A 21,221-nucleotide genomic window follows, 5' to 3' on the forward strand; every position below is an offset into this window, starting at 1 on the left:
CGAAGCTTAAAGGGCAGCAGTAGGATTTTGAGGGATAGCTCGATGCGGTGAACGTGTCCTTCCAAGGCAAGATAAAGAAGCTCGAGGAGGAGAAGAAGTCCCAATTCGTCGAGCTCCATGAAGCCTAACGGAAGGTCAAGGGCCTCGAGATGCAGCTAAGACAGGCACATCAACGAAATAAAGACCTCGACGAGGAGGTTTGTCGGGAGAAAAATATGCGAGAGTCTACCAGCTCCAAGCTCATCGGCGAGCTAAATAAGGCCAAGGAGAAGTTGCAAAAGGCCAATGAGGAGCTGTAGAAGGCTAAAGATGAGCAGAAACTGGTTGATGACTGATTTGAAAAGTGCGAGTAGATGGCGAACGCCACCATTGATGAGATTAAGGCGGGTGTGGAAGCATGGATGGCTCAAACACGCGCAGAAGCTATGTCCGACACTTGCTCGGGGTTCCTCTACACCTTGTGGTTGAACCATCCAGAGATGGACTTCTCTTTCTTTGGTGGAGAGACCGTTGAGGAGGTGAAGCAGTATCTGGCTGAAGCTGCTAAGGATGTCGAGGCTCCTACGCTACTGGATTCAACCGAGGTCGCTCCATCAACTGCCAACGCCGAGGTCCAGCTAGCTGAAGCTACCAAGGTTCAGCTAACGAAAACTACCGAGGTTCAGCCAACGGAAGCTGTCGAGGTCCAGCTCACCGAAGCTGTCGTTCCCCTTATCTAGGCTCATTTTCGTTTTTCTTTCACTTTGTAATACAAGTATCCATTCAATGAAGTTAGTGATTTCTGAACTCGTGTTTTTTCTGCTTTAATTTTGCTGCGAACTCAAGTCAAGCAAATTTGAAGTTTAAATAAGATAACTTGAGACAACTTCCATGATACAACTTGAATCGATCTTTATGATTTAACTTGAAACGAGCTCCAAAAAGCTTCTGTATATTAGGATAAGCTCGAAAGTATTACTTGGAAGAGGTCTTCAAGAATATAACTTGAGAGTGAATATTAAGTCTCGATAGACTCAGAGAATTCCCAGCTCGTGGCTTAGTAGGCTTAAAATAGTTCATCAATAATAGACGTAATAACCATTAATTAATGTGTGTCTAGTAAGGTGCGGTTAGCCATACTTAGGCAAATTGAGATAACCCTTAGATAACATGTCTTGACAGGGTCATATTAAAAACCTTGCTGAGATGTATGTCCAGGTAGATCGTCTTGCGATCTCAGCTAATATATCACGGTTGAATAGCTCGTGATCGATGAACATAATAATTGACAATCAAGATGCGTGTCCGATAGGTCGCAAACAGCTATACTTAGGCAAATTAAGGCAAACCTCGGCTAACACGTCCTAAATAAATAACATATAGGTCATAATGAAGACCTTGCCAAGACATGTGTCCCATTAAATTGCACTGCGACCTCAGCTAACTCTCTATGGCTTGCGTTTGGCTGACTTGTACTACCAAGTTATATGTCCAGGCGGATCATAGGTTGATCTCGGCTAACATACTATGGTTTTTCATAAGCTGGACTAATCAAGAAGGAACACCTAGGTAGGTCGCAGACTATGAATTGAGTCAAGATGAAAGGACCCCAGCTAGTGAACCTTCAACTTGCGTTGCCGAGCTATATGCCCAGGTGGATCATGGGTTGGTCCTAGCTAGCATACCATGACTTATTACAAATTTAATGAGCTAAGAAGAAACATCTAGGTAGGTTGTAGACCATGACTTGAGTCAAGATGAAAGGACCCCAACTAATGAACATTTATCTTAAATAATGGAAGTGGTTGCTCAGTAGGTGCCAAATCATGAAATTAAATCAAGAGGAATGGGTCTCAGCTCGCAGACCACGACCTGAGGGAGGACCAAGATGAATGCTCAGTTAAGCCGCAAACCATAGCACGATGGCTAAGATGAATGGGCCCCAGCTCACAAACCATGGCTTCTTAATCCCTTATTTTGAAGATATTCAATAAAGATAAGGCGTAATGCACGAAAATTCATAAGTTTCAATCAGAATTATGAAAATTAATTGTAATAGAAATTTGGAGCATAGGTTAAAGCAATTACATTCACTAGAAGTAAGGACGGAGGTGCTCCGCATTCCAAGCTCACGGGAGAATGGCTCCATCCATATTTACCAAATGATACGTGCCGTTGTCCAAGTTTTCTTTGATGATGAAGGGTCATTCCCAGTTAGGACCTAGTATGCCATCACTTGCCTTGCGAGCTCCGGGAAGTATTAGGCGTAATACAAGATCCCCGATATTGTAGCGTCGAATCTAGACCTTTCTGTTGTAATACTGCGCCACTCTTTGTTGATAGATGACGACCCTCATCCGAGCTGTATCTCTTGCTTCCTCAAGTAGGTATAGGTTTGCAGTTAGCAACTTGTCGTTGTCATCTGGATTAAAGGTGGCCTTCCAGTGGCTGGTCACCTTGTTTTCTACTAGGATCATAGCCTTAGACCCATACACCATTGAGAATAGAGTTTCCCCCGTTGTGCTTCGAGTTGTTGTTTAGTAGGCCCAGAGTATCGTTTGCAATTCATCCACCCAAGCCTCATTTCTGGCCTCCAGCTTGGTCTTTAAGAGCTGGTTGATTATTTTGTTCATAGTCTTGACCTATCCGTTAGCTTGGGGGTGGTCCATGGTAGTGAAACTTTTCTGGATCCCCAGCGATTCACAGAACTGGATGAATTGCTCGCTGGTAAACTGGGTTCCATTGTCCGTAACTATTTGCCGTGGAACTCCAAACCTGCAAATAATTTTATCCCATATAAAGTATTATACCTTCGAGTTGGAGATCTGTGCGAGTTCTTTGGCTTCTACCCACTTGGTGAAGTAGTCAATGCCACTATGACATAGTTACACCTTCTGCGGGCTGTTAGAAGTGTCCCAATCAGATCCATGCCCCAGATAGCAAATGGCCATGTGCTACTCATCTACTGCAGATAGGTTGGTGGAGCTCGTGGCACTTTAGCAAATCTTTGACATTTGTCACACTTTTTGAGCAGCTCTATTGCATCTTGCTTTATGGTGGGCCAATAAAACCCTTGTCGAAGCGTTTTCTGTGCCAATGAAAGTGCTCCAGCATGATTACCGCAATAGCCTGCGTGAATCTCTTTCAGCACGGTTTGACAGTCAATGCCATCGATGCATCTCAAAAGCGGGGCTAAAAACCCCCTCTTGTATAGTCTATCATGATAGATACAATACCGAGCTGCTCGAGCTCGCAGCCGACGTGCCTCAACTTATCTTCCGGTAGCTTCTTATTTTGTAGATAATCTAGTATGAGATTCATCCATGAACCTTGGGGCACATCAATTATCATCGTTTCAGCTCACTACTCTGTGCTCGGGGTAGCCAAGAATTCTACCGGTATGGCACCCAAAAACTCTGCATCTCGGGCAGTTGCTAGGCAGGCCAGTGCATCGGTATGAGAGTTCTGAGAACGGGGAATCTGGCGAATCTCATACTTGTCGAAAGTAGCTAAAAGCTCACGTAATTTCTTCAGGTAGCTACTATTTTTGTGCCCCTGGCTTGATATTCGCCCCGTATCTGGTTAACAATGAGCTGAGAATTGCTGAAAATTATCAGGGCCTCAGCTCATACTTCATTTGCTAAGCGAAGTCCTGCCAAAAGTGCCTCGTACTCAGCTTCATTATTAGTGGTTGGGAAATCGAATCTCAGGGCGCAGAGGATCGTGTGGCCCTTGGGGCTTATCAACATGACCCCAGCTCCAGTCCCTTGTTCGCTTGATGATCCGTCCACATATAACTCTTAGGACGGTCCTTCCAAGTTCTTGGCCTCTTTTTCAACTAACCCAGTGAAGTTAGCAATGAAATCCGCCAAAACTTGCCCCTTTATAGCTGTCTTTGGTTGGTACTCTATATTGAACTAAGCAAACTCGACAGCCTACTTTAGTAGGCGACCTGAGGTGTCTGGCTTTTGCAAGATCGGCCTTAGCGGGTACTTGGTCAGGACTTCAATCTAATGAGTTTGAAAATAAGGTCTTAGTTTCCTTGATGCCATTACTAGGCAATATACAAGCTTTTCCATCGGCGTATACCTTGTTTCCGCATCAACCAAGCTCTTACTGACATAATACACGGGGTGTTGCACCCCTTTATTCTCTCGAACGAGATCCGCGCTGAGAGCATGTTGAGACACTCCCAAATATAGGGTCAGCTTTTCTCCATCTTTAGGCTTGGCGAGGAGCAGAGCTCGTCCCATATATTCCTTCAGCTGCTGGAATGCAGACTCACATTCTTCTGTCTACTGGAAATTTTGCGTCTTTTTTAGCAGCTCGAAGAATGGGGCACATTTATCAGTTTCCTTGAAAATGAATTAGCTTAGGGCCGCGACTTGGCCATTGAGACTTTGTACATCTTTTTTCCGTATGGGCGACCTCATATCGAGTAAGGCCCTTATTTTCTTTGGATTGGCCTCAATGCCCCTATTATTCACCATGAAACCCAAGAATTTTCCTAAGGCCACCCCAAAAGCACACTTAAGCAGCTTAAGTTTCATTTGATAGCTTCCGAGGACCTTAAACATCTCCCCCAAATCAAAAACATGATCGGCTACCCGTTCTGACTTTACCAGCATGTTATCAACGTAGACCTCCATGGTCTTGCCGATCAATGCTTCAAACATCATATTCACCAGCCTCTGATTGGTTGCACCAGCGTTTTTTAACCCAAAAGGCATCTCCTTATAACAATAAAGCCCCTGGTCGGTAATAAACAAGGTGTGCTCTTTATTGCTGGGGTTCATGGGGATCTGATTGTAGCCCGAATAAGCATCCATGAAGTTGAGGAGCTGATGACCAGTTGTTGCATCCACGAACTGATCGATTCTGGGGAGAGCAAAGCTATTTTTTGGGCAAGCCTTGTTTAAGTCGGTGAAGTCGACGCAAGTCATATACTTCTCATTCTTCTTTTTTACCAGGATTGGGTTAGCTACCCAGATCGGGTAGTGGGCTTCTCTAATGAACTCGTTTGCCAAGAGCTTGTCTACTTCTTTTTTAGGTGCGCCATATCGCTCAGGAGTCACTAGTCTCCTCTTTTGACTCACTAGGTTGTAGCTAGGGTCTACATTAAACCTGTGCGACATAACCTCTGGGGCTATCCTTACCATATCCTCGTGATTCCATGCAAACACATCAAGGTTAGCTTTAAGGAAATTGGTAAGTTGGGAGTTTACCTTAGGAGCCAGACTCTTTCCCAGCCTGAGGCATCTTTCTTCATCTGCCTTATTGACTGGGATATCCTCGAGCTCTTTCACTGGGCTAGTGGGCTTGTCACAGTCTACTTCGCGGGGGTCCAAATCGTGGCTAACACCCCTCTGGTTGGAAGGTTGCGGGTTGTTTCTTACAATGACATTCACTTTCTTCCCTTTGGCCCCTATTTTGACAACATCTTCATAGCAGCGCCTTGCGAGGTGTTGCTCACCTTATACACACCCTACTCCATTAGGGGTCGGGAACTTAATAGTGAGCGAGCTGGTGGAAGTGACTAAATCTAGATCATTCATTGTCGGCCTCCCGAGTACGACGTTGTATGCCGAGAGACAGTATACTATGAGGAATTTTGTCAATGTGGTGGCCTGGCGATTTGCATCTCCGATGGTAAAAGGGAAAGTAACCCACCCAACAGGGACCACCGAATCTCTTGTAAACCCATAAAGTGGCTCCGGGGATGAGCTCAAATACTCTGGCTCTAGTCCCATTTGATTAAAGCAAATTCTGTACATTACATTCACCGAGCTGCCTGTATCCACCATTATCCTTCGTACTTCAACATTGTCGACCCGGGCCCGAATAACGAGGGCATCATTGTGTGGCCATTGGACATAACTGGATTTTTCCTCCAAGAAAGTGGTCTCCTACGTCGTCACCCTAGCTCGCTTCATAGGTCCGGCCTGCCTACCTGATCCTGTCAACAAGACATGGTTGGCCTCACGTATGTACCTTTCATGGGATCTGTGGGAAGTCCCAATGAGGTGGGGTTCGCCATGAATTGTGTAGATTGTTCGAACAGCCGGTGTATGCTCGTCATCTGGAGGAGGTCGCTGCTGTGCTGGTTGTTGGGACGACTGATTGGGTGGTCGCACCACATAGTCTCTCAACCGACCTCTTTTGATCAGGTCCTCAATAACATCCCTTAAAGCCCAACATTTAGAAGTGTTATGACCCGCCTCATTGTGGTATGCAAAAATTTTCTCCTAGTTTCTGAATTTGTTGGGAGTTTTTATCGGGTTGGGCTTCTCGAACTCCTTCCTGCTTCTTTCCATGGCGAAGATTATTTCTTGGGGTTCTAACAGGGCACTGTAACTGTTAAAGCGACTTGATCCCGGAGGTCGCTCTTCCCTCTCCGCCTTACGAGCTCGCTTGGAAACTTGGTTGTTTGAGCGTTCTCCCCAAGCTTCTCTTCTATTGTCTCCATTGTTTCTTTTCTTGTTCTGGTTGGAACCCCTAGCCTCTTCTTTCTGTCCAGCGGGCTTCTTTGAGCCAAAAGCCTCTTTTCATCGGATTTCCTTGGCAGCTCGTTCATAGAATTCCCCCAAATCTTTAATAGGGGTCCGATAGATACTCTCATAAAGCTTCCCATCCTTGCGAAGACCTGCTGAGATCGCAGTTAGGACGCTTTCATCGGAGGGGTCTTCGATATTGCTTACCTCGCGTTTGAACCTGGTAATGTAGTCCTTAAAAGGATTCGTTTGCCCTCTAGAACACTGTGGTGAGGTGACACGGCGGGGAGAGCTACTTTCTCAACGCCCTGTATTGATTAAGAAACCTTTGCTGACATTCTTCCCAACTGCCAATGCTGCGACGTGGAAGGCTCCTGAACCAAGCTCGAGGAATGTCGCCTAAGGTCGTTGGAAAGACGCGACACTTGACCAGCGAGCTGGTCATTTGCAGATTCATCTGGACATTGAACGCGTCTAGGTGGTTATAAGGGTCACTATCCCCATTGTACTGGGGCATACTTGGGACTTTAAACCTACGAGGGAAAGGTTTGTGTTCAACTTCCCTAGTGAATGGCGTCCTGTCTCCACGGCCATTATTCTGGCTGCGAACTTCTTGTTGCGCCTCCAACTACCGGACCCTTTGAAATAACTCCTTGATGGTAGAGTTCGGGTCTCAAGATCGCTGAGCCTGTGATCGCTTACTATCTCGCTATAGAGAATGACAATTTGGAGGTGGATAGTTATCTCCAATATCTTCCTCACCCAGTGGAGGTCTCTCCTGTCGAGGCCTCTAAGGTGAAGGGATTTTTGGTGGTCTCTGGACAGCCTGCGCCTAAGCTTGTGCCAAGACCTTAACTGCGTCAGCGAGCTGCATAACCGTATTCTCTAACGCCTCCTGGCGTCCTGGATCGTTTCCACCCCGACGGTCGGAATGACAGGTTGGACACGAACCCATGGGGGCATGCCGGCGGTAGCTCCAATCGGCAGTAGGATGGAGGCATCCACGGTAGAAACAACAGGTTCTACGGCTAAGGGAACATCATGCGGTTGAAGGCGGTGATTTTCTGAAAAATCTGCTACCGGATCAAAGCTTCGTGTGTTCCTTCCTCTTACCATGGCTAGTGATCAAAGTGGCCCATTTCTCTAGCGCCAAAATGTTAACGTTCAGAATTAGCCGACCGTGATTCGTAGGCCTGCAATGATTAAATAAGCCGAAATGCAAGGAGGAGGAACAAAATATAACGAACACAAGGAATTTTAATGTGGTTCGGCCAGAACGATGCCTACTCCACAACTGTCATCTGGTTATTCCGGTAGAGTAACAAAATAGCATTTTTTTTTTTTTTGTTATCCTCCTTTACAATGGTGTTTTTGGGGTGTTTACAATTACATAATTTCCCAAAGTGGAAAAATGACATCATGGAGACAGAATGTCCTTATCAATTCCATAAAATCGAGAGTGGGCTCTGTATTACCAAGGATCCGGTTTGCATCAGATAAAGTAGGTGGGTCCCTACCTCCGATTATTTAGCAATCTTGTTCCTATGCGAGCTGAATAGTTTGACCGCGCGAACTGTAATACCCCGAGAGCCCAGAAAAAATTAGTATATATCGAGAATAGTGTAAGAAAGGAAACAACACTAGCTGGATACCTTTTAGGCTGAATGTTGGCAAAGAACTCCCAAGTTAAGCGTGCTTAACCTGGGGTAATCCAGGGATGGGTGACCTCCCTGGGAAGTTCGCGTAGGCCCATCAAGGTAAGTTGTTCCGGTCCTTCTTATCGCTCGATCGGGTCGTTACACGAACTATATGGTTAGGCCAGCGAGTTAGAAGTATTGCTGGGAGCTCGTTGAGTATATTGCTGAGAGCTCGCCGGGAGCTTGCTTGATTCTGCGATCTGAGCTCTGATCTCAACGACGTGTGAGCTTACTTTGACGAGCTCGGCTTGGGCCTATTAGGCTTGAGACGATTGAGCCAGTACGTTGGGTCGAGTCCAGCCCATAAGGAGTAGTCTGGGAACTGCCCCCCCCCCCCCCCCCCACACATATATATATATATATAAAAGCAAAAGAATTTTTTTTTTCAAAATTTGTATTAATAATAATTAAATTATTATTACTAAAAGTAGCAGTAATTAATATTTACTGTAAAATTAATAATGAATTTTTGAATACATGAGTTTTTCAATGCTAATGATAGGTTTTTCAATACATTATTATGTGTATATTAAATATTAAGTTAATATCATTATATATATATATAAGAAAGATAATTATCAGAAAAAGTCAACAACTTTTTCTGATAAACTATTTTTTGTCTCTAAAATTTGTATGCATTTTTCAATGCTATTAATTAATGAAAAATAAATATTTTTTTGTCATCTTCTCATCAATTAATCAATCCATCAATCAAAATTAAATATTATTTTAAAGAAATATAAATAAACAACTTAAATTATTAATTAAGTTATAGAAAATCATCTATTTATATAAAATTTTATCTTTATATCTTAATCTTAATATAATATTTATCATTACATATATATAAGAAGGATAGTTATTAGGAAAAAGTAAAAAATAATAAAAAATAAATATTTTCTGTCAGATATTCTTATTAATTAATCTATCAATCAATAAAAAACAAATACTATTTATGAGAAATATGAATAGATATTTAAACTATTAATTAAGTTACAAAAATTATCCATTTATATAAAATATTATCTTTATATAATATATATATATATTAATATATTAAAGTAGAATAGTTTGCAATTTTTTTTTTCTTCCAAAAATCTGCTAAGCTGTTTTTTACCTTTAAAATTTGTATTAAAATTGCATGAATTTTCTGATAAATATTAATAGATAACTTAAAATATTAATTAAGTCAGAGAAAATTGTTCATTTATATCAAATCTTATATTTATATCTTTATCTTATATATATAATATATTAAAGTAGGATAGTCAGCCAAAGTATTTTGTCAAGTGTTAATCAATAGTGAATTTTCTCTCTCCAAAACTTACATTAAATCAAAGTAGTGATTAATTAATTATTAATTTTACTTTAATAATTATATTATAGTTTTGAAACTGTGATCCTTTAACAAATTCATAAAAAATTATTTAACATTGTCAAATGCTTGGGTTTTTCAATACTAATTAATATTTAAGGTATCACATTCTTAAGACTATGGAAGAAATCGAAATTTATAATTTTAAAGTTTTGTTATCTTTGATTTTTAAGAATAAATAGAAAATAACGAATGTCTTTGAGGGAATATATTATAAATTTTATAATATTTGTTTATAAATAAATATAATATAATAAATAAAAAAATTTATAAGTACTTTGTCAAATGACTTACTAAATGTGTTAATTATTCTTTAACACATTGAATTAAGAGTATTTTTCATTAGCATATTGAATAGTGAATAATTAATTAAACTTAAATTTTGATAAAAAACTGAGTATTAAAAGAAAAAAAATGTAATTATCTGTTAGAGTTATTTAAAATAATGAGTTTAATCTTTTATTGTAATAATCCGTTAGTGGGTCTAGGAGTTTATTAATATTTTATTTATAGGCATTTGAAATTTTGCCTCTATTAAATTAAATGTGAAAAATATTTTTAGGTGGCTAAATGCATGTAAGTAAATTATGTGTTTAATTTAATGGATTGAGATTTGAAATTGGGTTGAGATTAAGTGTAAATTTTGTTGTGATTTATGGAAAATGAAGTTGTAAGGCCCATTGGGCTCTAAGATGGAAGTTGGTCATTTTATTTAAATGGGGCCATTGATTTGGGCTTGGGCCATATGTATAAAAGGTGACATTATAATTAAATAAAAATGAGAATTTGTGGCAAATGACAAAAAGAGGCATGCTTTATGAAAAAAAGTGAGGACAAATGAAAAAATTCATAATTGGAGAGATTAAAGAAAAAAGGAAAGAAATGGGAAATGAAGCAAATTACCAATAGGGGCATGGATATTTAATGGTGTATGTGTGCATATAAGGGGAAAAATTGAAATTTGGAGAGAGAGTGGTTGGAGAAGGGACATGTAGCCCATTCTCCTCCATGCCTTTCTTTCCCTTCCAACTTCTCTTCTTTCTCTCCATCTCCTTGCTCATTCTCGAGAGATCTTATTATTCTTCTTCTATTCTTTTCTTCATTTTCTTAAATTAAAGCTTCAAGAGGTAGAATTTTCAAATTTTTGGGGGCAAGCTTCTTCTTCCAAGCATCATCAAAGGCAAGTTCTCTTTACACTTTTATTTTAATTTGTGAAAGCTTTCTTTCTTTTTCATTGCGACGTCGAAATGCTTCATGGTTCTTCATCTTCTCATTATTAAAAATTATTTTTGGTATTGGTTGTATATTTTCTTTGAACCATATTTCATGTCAAAATTTTGGTTGGGTCTTGTTGTTGGTCTCGTTGGGGCATGTTCACCCCATTTTTCATTCAAGGAATGACATTTGTGGGTTAGGAAGTTAGTGGTGGTTGTTTTGGGGTGTTTCGGGTCCATCTCGAGCGTTCTGTGTGGTTCGAGTCGACTAATTTTGGGGTTTAGTCGACTCAACAGATGCCTATTTTCTCATATTTTTGTACCAGTTCTCGGCCCAGTCGACTAATCAATTTGCTCAGTCGACTAAGCATTAGTCGACTAAGAATTTCCTTAGTCAACTATTTCATTTCTTTCAACTCTGCGCACCTTATACTCTTTAGACCATAACTTTTTGTCTCGATATTGGAATTAAGATCCGTTTTTTTTTGTTGCAACCCCAACTCGATAAGATTCGATTTGGAATAGGATTTGATCCAATTGAAAAACTATTGAGCCTTTGGGATTCCTTTGAATTGTATGCTTGATTCGTAGCTTTTTCCTTCCTTAAACTTCGTTCAATCTTTAATTTTGGAAACGAATACTTCCACCTTGACTCGATTACCAATATTATCAAATAATTTCCCTCAATTGATGTGGTTGAACCTATTTAAATGTGAATTGTGTAAAATGGCTAAGAACCTTAATGGGCAATAACTGCGGGTGTGTGAATGTCACTTGTTATAGCATTATTTGTGGTTATGTCGCGTGGCATTGTGATACTATATTGCTTTGCATTATGATGGTGGGTCTTGGGTTGCATTCATTGGAGGGGGGTCATGCTTTGTATGTGTTGGGAACGTGAGCATTGGCATGGAACGGTTGGCCTATGAGTGCTTACTTGTGTATGTTAGGCGAGCATATGCATTAGAGTTATTGTGTGTGTGAATTCCTATGTGAGCGTAGCATGGCCTGATGCTTGGTTTATGGGGGCCTTGCTATCACGTTATTGCTGCAAGAGCCATTGCATTTCTTATATATTGCATTGCATGAGGGGATATTAGAATCGGGAACCATCTACTATCCAAAAGTTGGGAGTACTAGACTGGGTATTGTGTACTAGCCAAAAGATGGGGGTACTGGATCGGGAATCGTGTACTAGCCAAAGGCTGGGGGTACTGGATCGGGGACACTGAAATTGTTTGGGCCGGTGGGGAGTGATCTGGTGTATATTTCACGGGTATTCTTGAGACTCCGGGGAATGATTTGGCATATACCTCAGGAGTCCTTGGTAGCCTACTCTTGGCTTCTAGTAGGTTTGTATAACGGTTATTGGGTGCCAGTGTCTGTATTTTATGTGGGCTCGAAGGATCCTATGTGTGTATCTATGCATTTATGTGATGGCTAGGTATTGTGTTATATAACCACATGGTATGGATCATATGTCGTTTATGTATATGAGACTGACGTGTGTTTCCATATTCGACATGATATGCATGATGTTCAGGAAAAGTCTGGTCATATCCATTTTTTGTTGTTTTTATGCATTTGCCAAACCTTATGGCTTACTTTGAAAAATGTGTTTTGATGAAACATAAGAAAGTGTATTTCTTTAGGGATGTTGTTGTCCAGTGTAGAAGGCACGAACCCAATGGTTGTCTAGATGTCGAGTAATGATTTTCTTTTGGCTCTGAGTTATTTATGCCTTCATATATCATTCTATGGATGTTTCCCTTTGCTATATATTACTGAGCCTTGTGGCTCAGTTTGTTTCTTTTGTCATTCCAGGAAAGTGGAAAATAGATATTTGGGGTGAGTTTTGGTTAGATGTGTACAGAGATGTCCCAGCCTCAAGATTTATGAATGTAATTTTGAGGGCACGAGTAGAGTGTTTCATTTTGTATTTAAAGTCATAGTACCCTTTTATTTTGAAAATATATGGGTGGTAAGGCCGAGATGATGATGTAAAGAATGTTGTAATATTTATTATGGCTCCTATTAATATAGAGTAAATATAGAAATGAAAATTATTTTTTGAAAATTTTGAGTATTTTTGTATCTGTATTCATTTTGAATGGACATTCTCTCGGATTTCCTATGCTAGTGGAAAAATTTAGGAGCAGGAGTTGACATTTATTTTTAAATTAAACTCTCTCGTGCATCGCACGGGTTTACCACTAGTTTAGATTTAAGAGACATGTTAGTTGGAGTCGATCATGTTATCCAAGAAGGCTTATGAATACTCTTTGAAATGTTAAGCATGGGCTCAATCTTTAGTTATGAAATTATCAGAATTTATTGAATTGAAGTATTTGTTGGGTATCGAGATGTACCTTTTTAATAAAAAAAAAGATAGAGAAAGAAGTTAAGTATGTTAGGTTGTCTCCAATGTAGTTAAATTTCCCTCACTAAGTCAAAATTTTAACAATGGGGATGACCGAAGTTGTTCCAATGTAGCTTGCCATCCTTGAAATCGCTTTTTATCTAACTAGCAAAAGCCACATCCCTCATCTTTTTTTGGCAATCCCATTGTTCACTGCAGCCCTCGCCATCTCTTTCCACAATAGTCATCGCGAGAGGCATTGCCATCGTTGTAGTCATTGTAATTGCAAATATCATTGTTGAAGCACGAAGCTCCGGTGAAAAAGACAAACATGATTGTCGTCGGCTATGAAGACAACTATTGAAGGCGATATGACATGAACGAAAAAGAATTATGGCTAGAAAAGATGAAGAATAAGTTGAATGGGGAAAACAAATCGCAGGAGGAGACGAGGGGAGAATAGATCGAATAAGGAGAACAAATTGTTGAAATATTACTTTTAACATATTAATATTTTAAAATTATTATTTTGTAATTAATTTGAAAAAATTTGTTAAATAATTTTATTTTAAAAATATTAGTTAATTGATTCTAAGAGTATATTAAATAATATTAAAATTTAATACAATAATATTTATTATTAAATTAAAAAATAAATATTAAATTTTTATAGTAGTGAAAATGATATGTTAGGTAAAAAAAAATAGAATTAAAATTTATTAATAAATAAATAAAATAGTAAATCAAATAGAGAATGTGATATGAAGTGTCTTGGGAGTAAACATAATTTTTGAAATAAAAAAATAATAAAAAATAAATTGATGAGTAAAATAGAGAATGCAATTTGAGATAGACTTAATAATTTGTGGAGGTGGCAGCGAATCTAGAATAATTTTTGAATATTTGAACAAATATGGTAGAAGATTTAGAAAAAAAAATAATACTATTCATTTAGATTAGAAATAGATTTTTAGTCTAAATGAAACTTTTTTATTGAACAATAAAAATGTGAGACTTTTTTGTTGAACAATGAAAAGGTGATACTAAAGTAGGGGTGTTCGCGGTGCGGTTTGGTCGATCTGAATCATTTTCAGCACGTCAAACTGCTAGTGCGGTTTTTCAACCAAATCAGACCGCGGTCTGGTTTGGGTTCGGCTAAACCGTAATTTGAAATGCTACTTAAAATCACTAAAAAAGATATTTAAAAATAGTAAATAAAGACACAAATATTGGTAAATAAAGACAATTAAATATAAATAAATAAGAGTAAAAAATAAAAATAAAATAGTGTAAAAAATAAATAGGATGTGGCTGCCAATTATTAGATTTTTATAATAATAATTTTTTTATAATTTTTTTTTATTTTTTGGATGGTTCGATTTAAAAGAGAACCGTCAACTGTCCAAACCACAAATCGTGCAGTTTGAACAGAATTCAAACTGTTTTCAATTGCCAAAAAAAAAAATTGATCGGTTCGGTTTGTTTTGGTTCGATTTGACCGATTTTTGTGGTGTACTGATTTTTTTGAACACCCCTACACTAATGACAGATTTTCAGATAAATAGTATTATTTTAGAAAAAATAAAAAATAAAAAATAAAACAGAGATTTAAGAACGCGGGAGGGAGGCGGGGGCGGCGATCTCGAATAACGCGTGGTCCATCGGGAATATGACCCACCAGAATTAAAGCCCACCCATGCTCCGCGTCTAATCTTATCCCAATTCCAATTCCAATTCCAATTCCAATTCAATCCATTCTGTTCTATATACAAAGCATATTCTCCTTCTCCCCATCTCTTCATCCACACAATTCTTATTTTCACTATTCTTCTTCTCTCTTTCTTCAGATTCTCTCCATCCTTTCCAGGTCCAAGGGAAACTAAGCTACGTCCATTAGCCATGGCCGATTTGGTCGACAAGGCGAAGCAGTTCGTGGCGGAGAAGGTGGCCAACATTCCGATGCCGGAGGCCACCATCAACGACCTCGATTTCAAAGACATCGACCGCTCCGGCGTCACCTACGCCGCCAAGGTCGACGTCAATAACCCCTACATTGTCCCGATCCCCATCTGCGAGATCTCTTTCGTCCTCAAAAGCTCCGGCAGGTAGATCTATCTCGATCTGTCTCCTATATACATACATAATTAAACCGCGATTCTTCTTCTAGTACTAATTCAATATCTACGAGGAAGATGAAACTCTGATGAGATTTAATTCCGCAATTACTCGTATGGCAACCGCTGCAAATTGAGGATTTGTGAAATTTTATGGAGCTTCAACGAGCATCATTATTCGGAGAATTATACAGGAGTTAATCAATGCTATTATACTTTAAGATCTCATTAAGGCGATACCGCAGTCTTTTGAAATTTCTCTCACACTGGGAATTCCCTTTTTAATTTCATTTGCAGATTACGAAATTATGCATGTGTTCATGATGTGGTCACCAATTAAGACTCAGTCCAAAGCTGACCCGGTCATGTCAGAACAATATTTTATATTTCTTAACTTTTAAAATTTTACTTGATTTAGGATTTTATTTTATATTATTTTAATACTTCTTAAGTTTTAAAATTTTACTTGATTTAGAATTCAATTTAATGTTTCTACTTGATTTAATTTAAGATTCTACTTCATGTTGGATTATGATTTATTTCTATTAGGATTTTAGTTGGATTTTGTTTACAAATATTAGATGGATTTGGATTAGCGAAATACTATAAATATGTCTAGGATTCAGAGTTTGTAATCAAATTTTTCTTAATCAAATTTCAACAATTTATTTGGATTTTCTTAACAAAATAGTCTTATTTTTACGTTTTCTTGAAAGTCAAGATTCGGCCATTGAAATTTGCTCTTTCAAGGGTTTATTTTAGTGTATTTTTTTACACACACGCTATATGCTGTGTCAGTTCTAAAACACAAAATGTATAAACTGAATATATTGAAGTGCTCAATTGAAATCGATGGAGTAACTCAATTTAAACAAATTAGAAAGGAATCGATGTGTTGTATAGACAACTTATTATCAAGATCATGTGGATGCTTTCATTTTCAACAAATAAGCTGCAATTAGTCATGTTATGATTCACAAAAGATTTTTACAGAAAACACCATTCCTGCAAGATTATCTAACAAAAACAGATATAAAAAATTTGTAATATATGAAGAACGAAATAGTTTGACATTTCATAATTCCAGTAGCAAAGACAAAGATTTTTTCTGCATAGAAAATGAATTCACAAATTTCACATACATCTATATTTAAAATTCTGAAGGTGTTAATTTGTGAACTGCAACAGGGTGATAGCGTCGGGGACGATTCCGGATCCAGGATCACTGAAGGCGAACGGCAAGACGTTGCTGGACGTGCCGGTGAAGGTTTCCCACAGCATACTGGTGAGCTTGGTGAGAGACATAGCTACAGATTGGGACATAGACTATGAACTGGAATTGCGCCTCATCATTGACCTTCCGGTGGTCGGAAACTTCACCATTCCCCTCTCCACCATGGGCGAGGTCAAGCTGCCAACGCTCTCTGACTGGTGGAACAGTGACTCTAAAGAGTAATTTAAGATGAGTACTAGTCAATGTCCAGCCCTACAAGTACCATTCTCACCCATCTATTAGCTGATGAATACAACTTATGCTCACTCTGTTTTAGAATTTCGGCATCTAATGTGCTTTTAAAATGGAATAATAGATGTGCTTCAAAATGAAATAATTGTTCAACTGGATCTTTGATTTGGCTGCATGCATGCCAGCTTCTTTGAATTCAGGGTGTGTGTGTAGTGCAGAGCCCCCCAATGAAGTTGGGGGTTTGGGCGAAAAAGAGTCTTGTTGAGAGTATTAATTTTTTTTAATAAAAATTAAATAATACGTATTTTTATATAAATATTTTATCATTTTATTAAATAAAAAAATTAAAATTCAATCACTTACAAAATATAATAATCTTTTAACAATAATAAATTTTTAATTAAAATATAATGTTTCAGAGATAAAAAAAAAAAAAAGCCAAACAACTTATTAAAATATAGAAAAATAAAATTAATTTTTCTTGAAATTCTAAAAAATTCAGTGCGAACAAAAAAACTATATATTCCTAATTCTCTTATAGAAAGAACAAAACAAAATATTAAACTGATAGTATTAAAAAAAATAAAATTTACCAAAATGTGCAATTTTTCATTTTACAAATATGTGTTGAACTATGTTCACCTTTATGTAAAATTATTTTTTCTTACCTTTTGAGATACAAAATTATTGATTAAATCTCTATAATCAAGTTTATCTAATAAATTATTTTAATAGATAATATTTTATGTAAAGAAAGAAAAATTGAGAAGGAAAAGTGGGTTTTATGGAATATTCACATTATGGGATTTGGGAACAATAGGTAGCAACGATAAAAAATTTGAAAATGGAGAAGGGAAATTAAAAAGAATTATAATGTTTTGTATTTAATTTTTTTAATAAAATATTTATTATTAAAAAACAAATACATATATATATTACAATTTTTTAAAATTAAGGCCCTTCCAATTTTGGGGGCCTTATGCTGCCGCATATATGGCTTCACTGTTGAGCCAACCTTGATGTAGTGGTAAATAGTGTCGGTGTTTTGTTGATTTTGTGGTCTTACTTTTCTATATTATGTGGGTTAGTGTGCATGGATAGGAATAGATTAGTTGGCAACCCCACAACCCACTCCCTATCCCTTAAAAAAGTGTTCTTATTCACTTGGGATGATTGCTCTTGCATAGTTTTTGGTATTTGTGCCATCGATTATGTTAGGCGAGATAAATCACAAGTTAGACTTTTGACCATCACTACAAAAATTCTAACATTTAGTGATGGAAAAATTCGTCGCTAAAGCTTCAAGTGATGGACATAAATTCGTCGCTAAAATTGATATCGCTAAATTTTTGTGACAGAACAATTTAGTGATGGAATTAGCGATGAAATTTTTTTCGTCATTCAATCAGCAACAAGGAAAAAAAAAAAAAAAGGCTTGTGCACCCACCGTACAGCCTCGCCTTTACTCGCCACTTGGTGAGCCCACTAGTAGCCACATAACGGGGTTGGGAATTATTTTCCCAATGATCTTGCTTTTTCCAGGGATTGAACCCTGGACCTCCCAATCCCCAAAGCCTTACCCCCGCGCGCGTGATTTGTAAGTCTTCTTGATTTATTATACACATAAAATATTTTTATAGTATTTTTGTTTAAACTTTTCATAATTACAATTGCACCCCAAAATTTTTCAAACTTATTTTCAAATATTCTATCACTCATTTTGAATTTAATTTGTAATTTGATGTTTTATTAATTTGTAACTTAATAACGGAATATTTTGTTACTAATTTTAAATTTAATTAAAATTTTTATAAATTCTACATTTAACTATGAAAATTTTTATTATCAAATCAGATTTTAAATTTAATTTAAATATATTATGAATTTCATATTAAATTTTTATAAATATTTTGTTAAAGGTTATTTTCAGTAACATTACTAAGTTTCTATATAAACTCTTGAATTATATAGCATGATATCATCTAATTAATGATTAAATTTAAAACAAGTGAAACGTATCATCTCAACATCGTGGATATTAAAAATTCTATTTGTATATTATTCAATTAAAAAGACGGGTATTAGCTAAAGGACAACATATTACTAAATAATGAAGATCAATATATTTAAAAAATATATGCGTATATGAGGCAAATCTAGATTTTTATTTATGTACTTTTATGTTTTCTTTGTATAATCACTTGAATTTTTTGTTATTTAATTACACTTCTTTATTTATATTTTTAAGTTAATTTAATTTTTATATCTATATTTTTTAATCAATTTAACCACTTTACTTTAATGTGTAAAAAATAAGAAAGATAAATACAACTACATAGATGTAATCAAAATAATGAAAAATTTAAGTTGTCACAAAAAAAAATATATTTAATTAAATTGAGTCAAAAATATAAATTTAGTTGCTAAAATGTGAAATTAAAGTATGAATTTCACATTTTATAATTTTAGTTGCTAATTGTTATATGTATTTCTCGCATCATCCCGCATGGGCCAGACTTGGTCCGATAGACCGGCCCAATCACCCAAGGCTAAGAAGGCCCGGACGACCTCGTCAAGGAAGGTCCAGCCCCCACCAAAGATCCGGAACTCGTAAAGCGAGCATATGGCGAGTTCCCGGTAATCCCCCAACGAGCTCGGAGCAATCGACTAACGAGCTCCTGAAATATCCTCCAGATCGCTGGACCATCCAGGTCGCTCGCCCAAAACCTCCAGCTCGCATGAGTGGCAAAGCTGCTGAGAAGTCAGAGGTAGGGTCCGATCACTTTATCTGTAACAGCCCATGCCCCTCGTAATGAGGATCCCACTCCCGGTCTTGCGAAGGGGGTAAGAACTTTCTGTTCCCCATTATACAAACACTGTATTTTTATATATTATCTAGATTGTAAAAGCCCTTCAAGATAAATGGAAATCAAAGAGACCATGAGGGGCAAAAAAAAAGACGAAAGAGAATAATCAGATACCGCCACTCTGGGAGAATAATCAGAGGGCGGCCGTGGATTAGGCATCGTTCTGGCCGAACCACGTAAAAAATTCTGGTGTACACGCTTGGAACTTTGGGGGGAGGGGTTTTCTTCCTTCCTTCTCGGTATTTTTGGATTGACTCACCGCGGCCCAAAACGAATCACGGTCGGCCGAAATCAAACGTCGACATTTTGGCGCTAGAGGAAGGGGGCCGCTTTGATCAATAGCCATGGCTAGAGGAAGGCATACTAGAAGTTCCGAGGCGGCGGTCGACCCACCTGAAAATCACCACGACCGACCACGAGACTTACCACCAAATGGAGGACCCGTTGCCCCGACAGCCGATACTCCTTTGCCGCCGCCCGCCGGAGACGCTCCCGGCATACCACCACGGGTCCCTGTCCAGCCTACTGTCCAAATCACTGGGACAGGGACGATCCGGGACTAGCAACAGCGCCAGGAAGCATTGGAGAATACGGTAATGCAACTCGCTGACGCGGTCAGAATTCTGGCCCAAGCTCAAGCACGGGCTGTCCACGACCCACCGGCGTCGCCTCGCAGGGTCCGCCAACCGCGGGAGGAGAGACACCCGCCCGCGGAAGAAGATATCGGGGATAACTATCCGTCCCCAATTCACCGTTCCCCAGTCCGAGAAAGAAGCAGGCGATCGCAAGCCCAGCAATCAGTAGGACCGGACTCAACTGTGGAAGAGCTGTATCAGAGGGTGCGACAGCTGGAGGAACAACAAGGAGTCCGCAGCCAGAATAATGGCCGTGGGGATAGGACGCCGTTCGCCAGAGAAATTGAGCTCGAACCCCTGCCCCGGAGGTTTAAGGTCCCGAGCATGCCACAATATAATGGGGACAGCGACCCCTATGATTACCTGGATGCGTACAACGTGCAAATGGATCTACAGACAACCAGCTCGCTGGCTAAATGTCGCGCCTTCCCAACAATCTTAGGAGACATCCCCCGAGCTTGGTTCAGGAGCCTTCCGCCTCGTAGCATCAACAGCTGGGAGGAGTGCCAACAGAGGTTCCTTAACCAATACAGGGCTCTAAGGAGGCAGCTTGCGCCACCTTGCCACCTCGCCACCGTATTCCAGAAAGCAAACGAACCATTAAGGGATTACATCGCCAGGTTCAGGCGCGAGGTGAGCAACGTCGAGGATCCCTCGGATGAAAGTATCCTAACGGCGATCTCCGCCGGCCTCCGAAAAGACGGAAAGCTCTACGAGAGCATCTACCGAACCCCGGTCAAAGACCTGGGGGAATTCTATGAACGAGCTTCCAAGGAAATCCGATGGGAAGACGCCTTCGGGACGAAGAAGCCCGTCGGGTCGAGAGAAGAAGTTGGGGGCTCCAACCAGAATAAGAGAAGGCACAACGGAGACGCCGGAAGAGAAGCTCGGGGGGAGCGCTCGAGCAATGAAGTGTTCAAGCGAGCTCGGAAGGCAGAGGGAGATGAGCGACCTCATAGATCACAGCGCTTTGACAGCTACTGTGCCCTGTCAGACCCCCAAGAAAGGATCTTCGCCATCGAAAA

General features: G+C 38.9%; 2 protein-coding genes across 2 annotated transcripts; one reads left to right on the plus strand and one right to left on the minus strand.

Annotated features, from left to right (window-relative positions):
• Positions 1-3,342: 3,342 nt before the first annotated feature.
• Positions 3,343-5,783, minus strand: LOC127802133 (uncharacterized). Its single transcript, XM_052337827.1, has 3 exons — positions 5,573-5,783; positions 4,508-5,452; positions 3,343-3,557 (listed from the first exon to the last, which is right to left on the minus strand). The coding sequence occupies exons 1-3, from the start codon at positions 5,781-5,783 to the stop codon at positions 3,343-3,345; spliced, it is 1,371 nt and encodes a 456-aa protein (XP_052193787.1).
• Positions 5,784-14,810: 9,027 nt separating this feature from the next.
• On the plus strand, positions 14,811-16,852 carry LOC127802678 (desiccation protectant protein Lea14 homolog). The gene is made up of 2 exons (XM_052338635.1): positions 14,811-15,220; positions 16,418-16,852. The coding sequence occupies exons 1-2, from the start codon at positions 15,015-15,017 to the stop codon at positions 16,683-16,685; spliced, it is 474 nt and encodes a 157-aa protein (XP_052194595.1). The 5' UTR covers positions 14,811-15,014; the 3' UTR covers positions 16,686-16,852.
• Positions 16,853-21,221: the final 4,369 nt, after the last annotated feature.

The sequence above is a fragment of the Diospyros lotus genome, chromosome 5 (assembly GCF_014633365.1).
Source record: "Diospyros lotus cultivar Yz01 chromosome 5, ASM1463336v1, whole genome shotgun sequence".
NCBI classification, from domain to species: domain Eukaryota; kingdom Viridiplantae; phylum Streptophyta; class Magnoliopsida; order Ericales; family Ebenaceae; genus Diospyros; species Diospyros lotus.

Coding starts and splice junctions, on each gene's coding strand:
- LOC127802133 (XM_052337827.1), bottom strand. CDS start 5,783: ATGGTGGATACAGGCAGCTCGGTGAATGTAATGTACAGAATTTGCTTT. Junction 5,453..5,572: donor AAAATTCCTCATAGTATACT/GTCTCTCGGCAT, acceptor GGTGTGTATAAG/GTGAGCAACACCTCGCAAGG. Junction 3,558..4,507: donor GAAACTTAAGCTGCTTAAGT/GTGCTTTTGGGG, acceptor ATTGTTAACCAG/ATACGGGGCGAATATCAAGC.
- LOC127802678 (XM_052338635.1), top strand. CDS start 15,015: ATGGCCGATTTGGTCGACAAGGCGAAGCAGTTCGTGGCGGAGAAGGTG. Junction 15,221..16,417: donor GTCCTCAAAAGCTCCGGCAG/GTAGATCTATCT, acceptor GAACTGCAACAG/GGTGATAGCGTCGGGGACGA.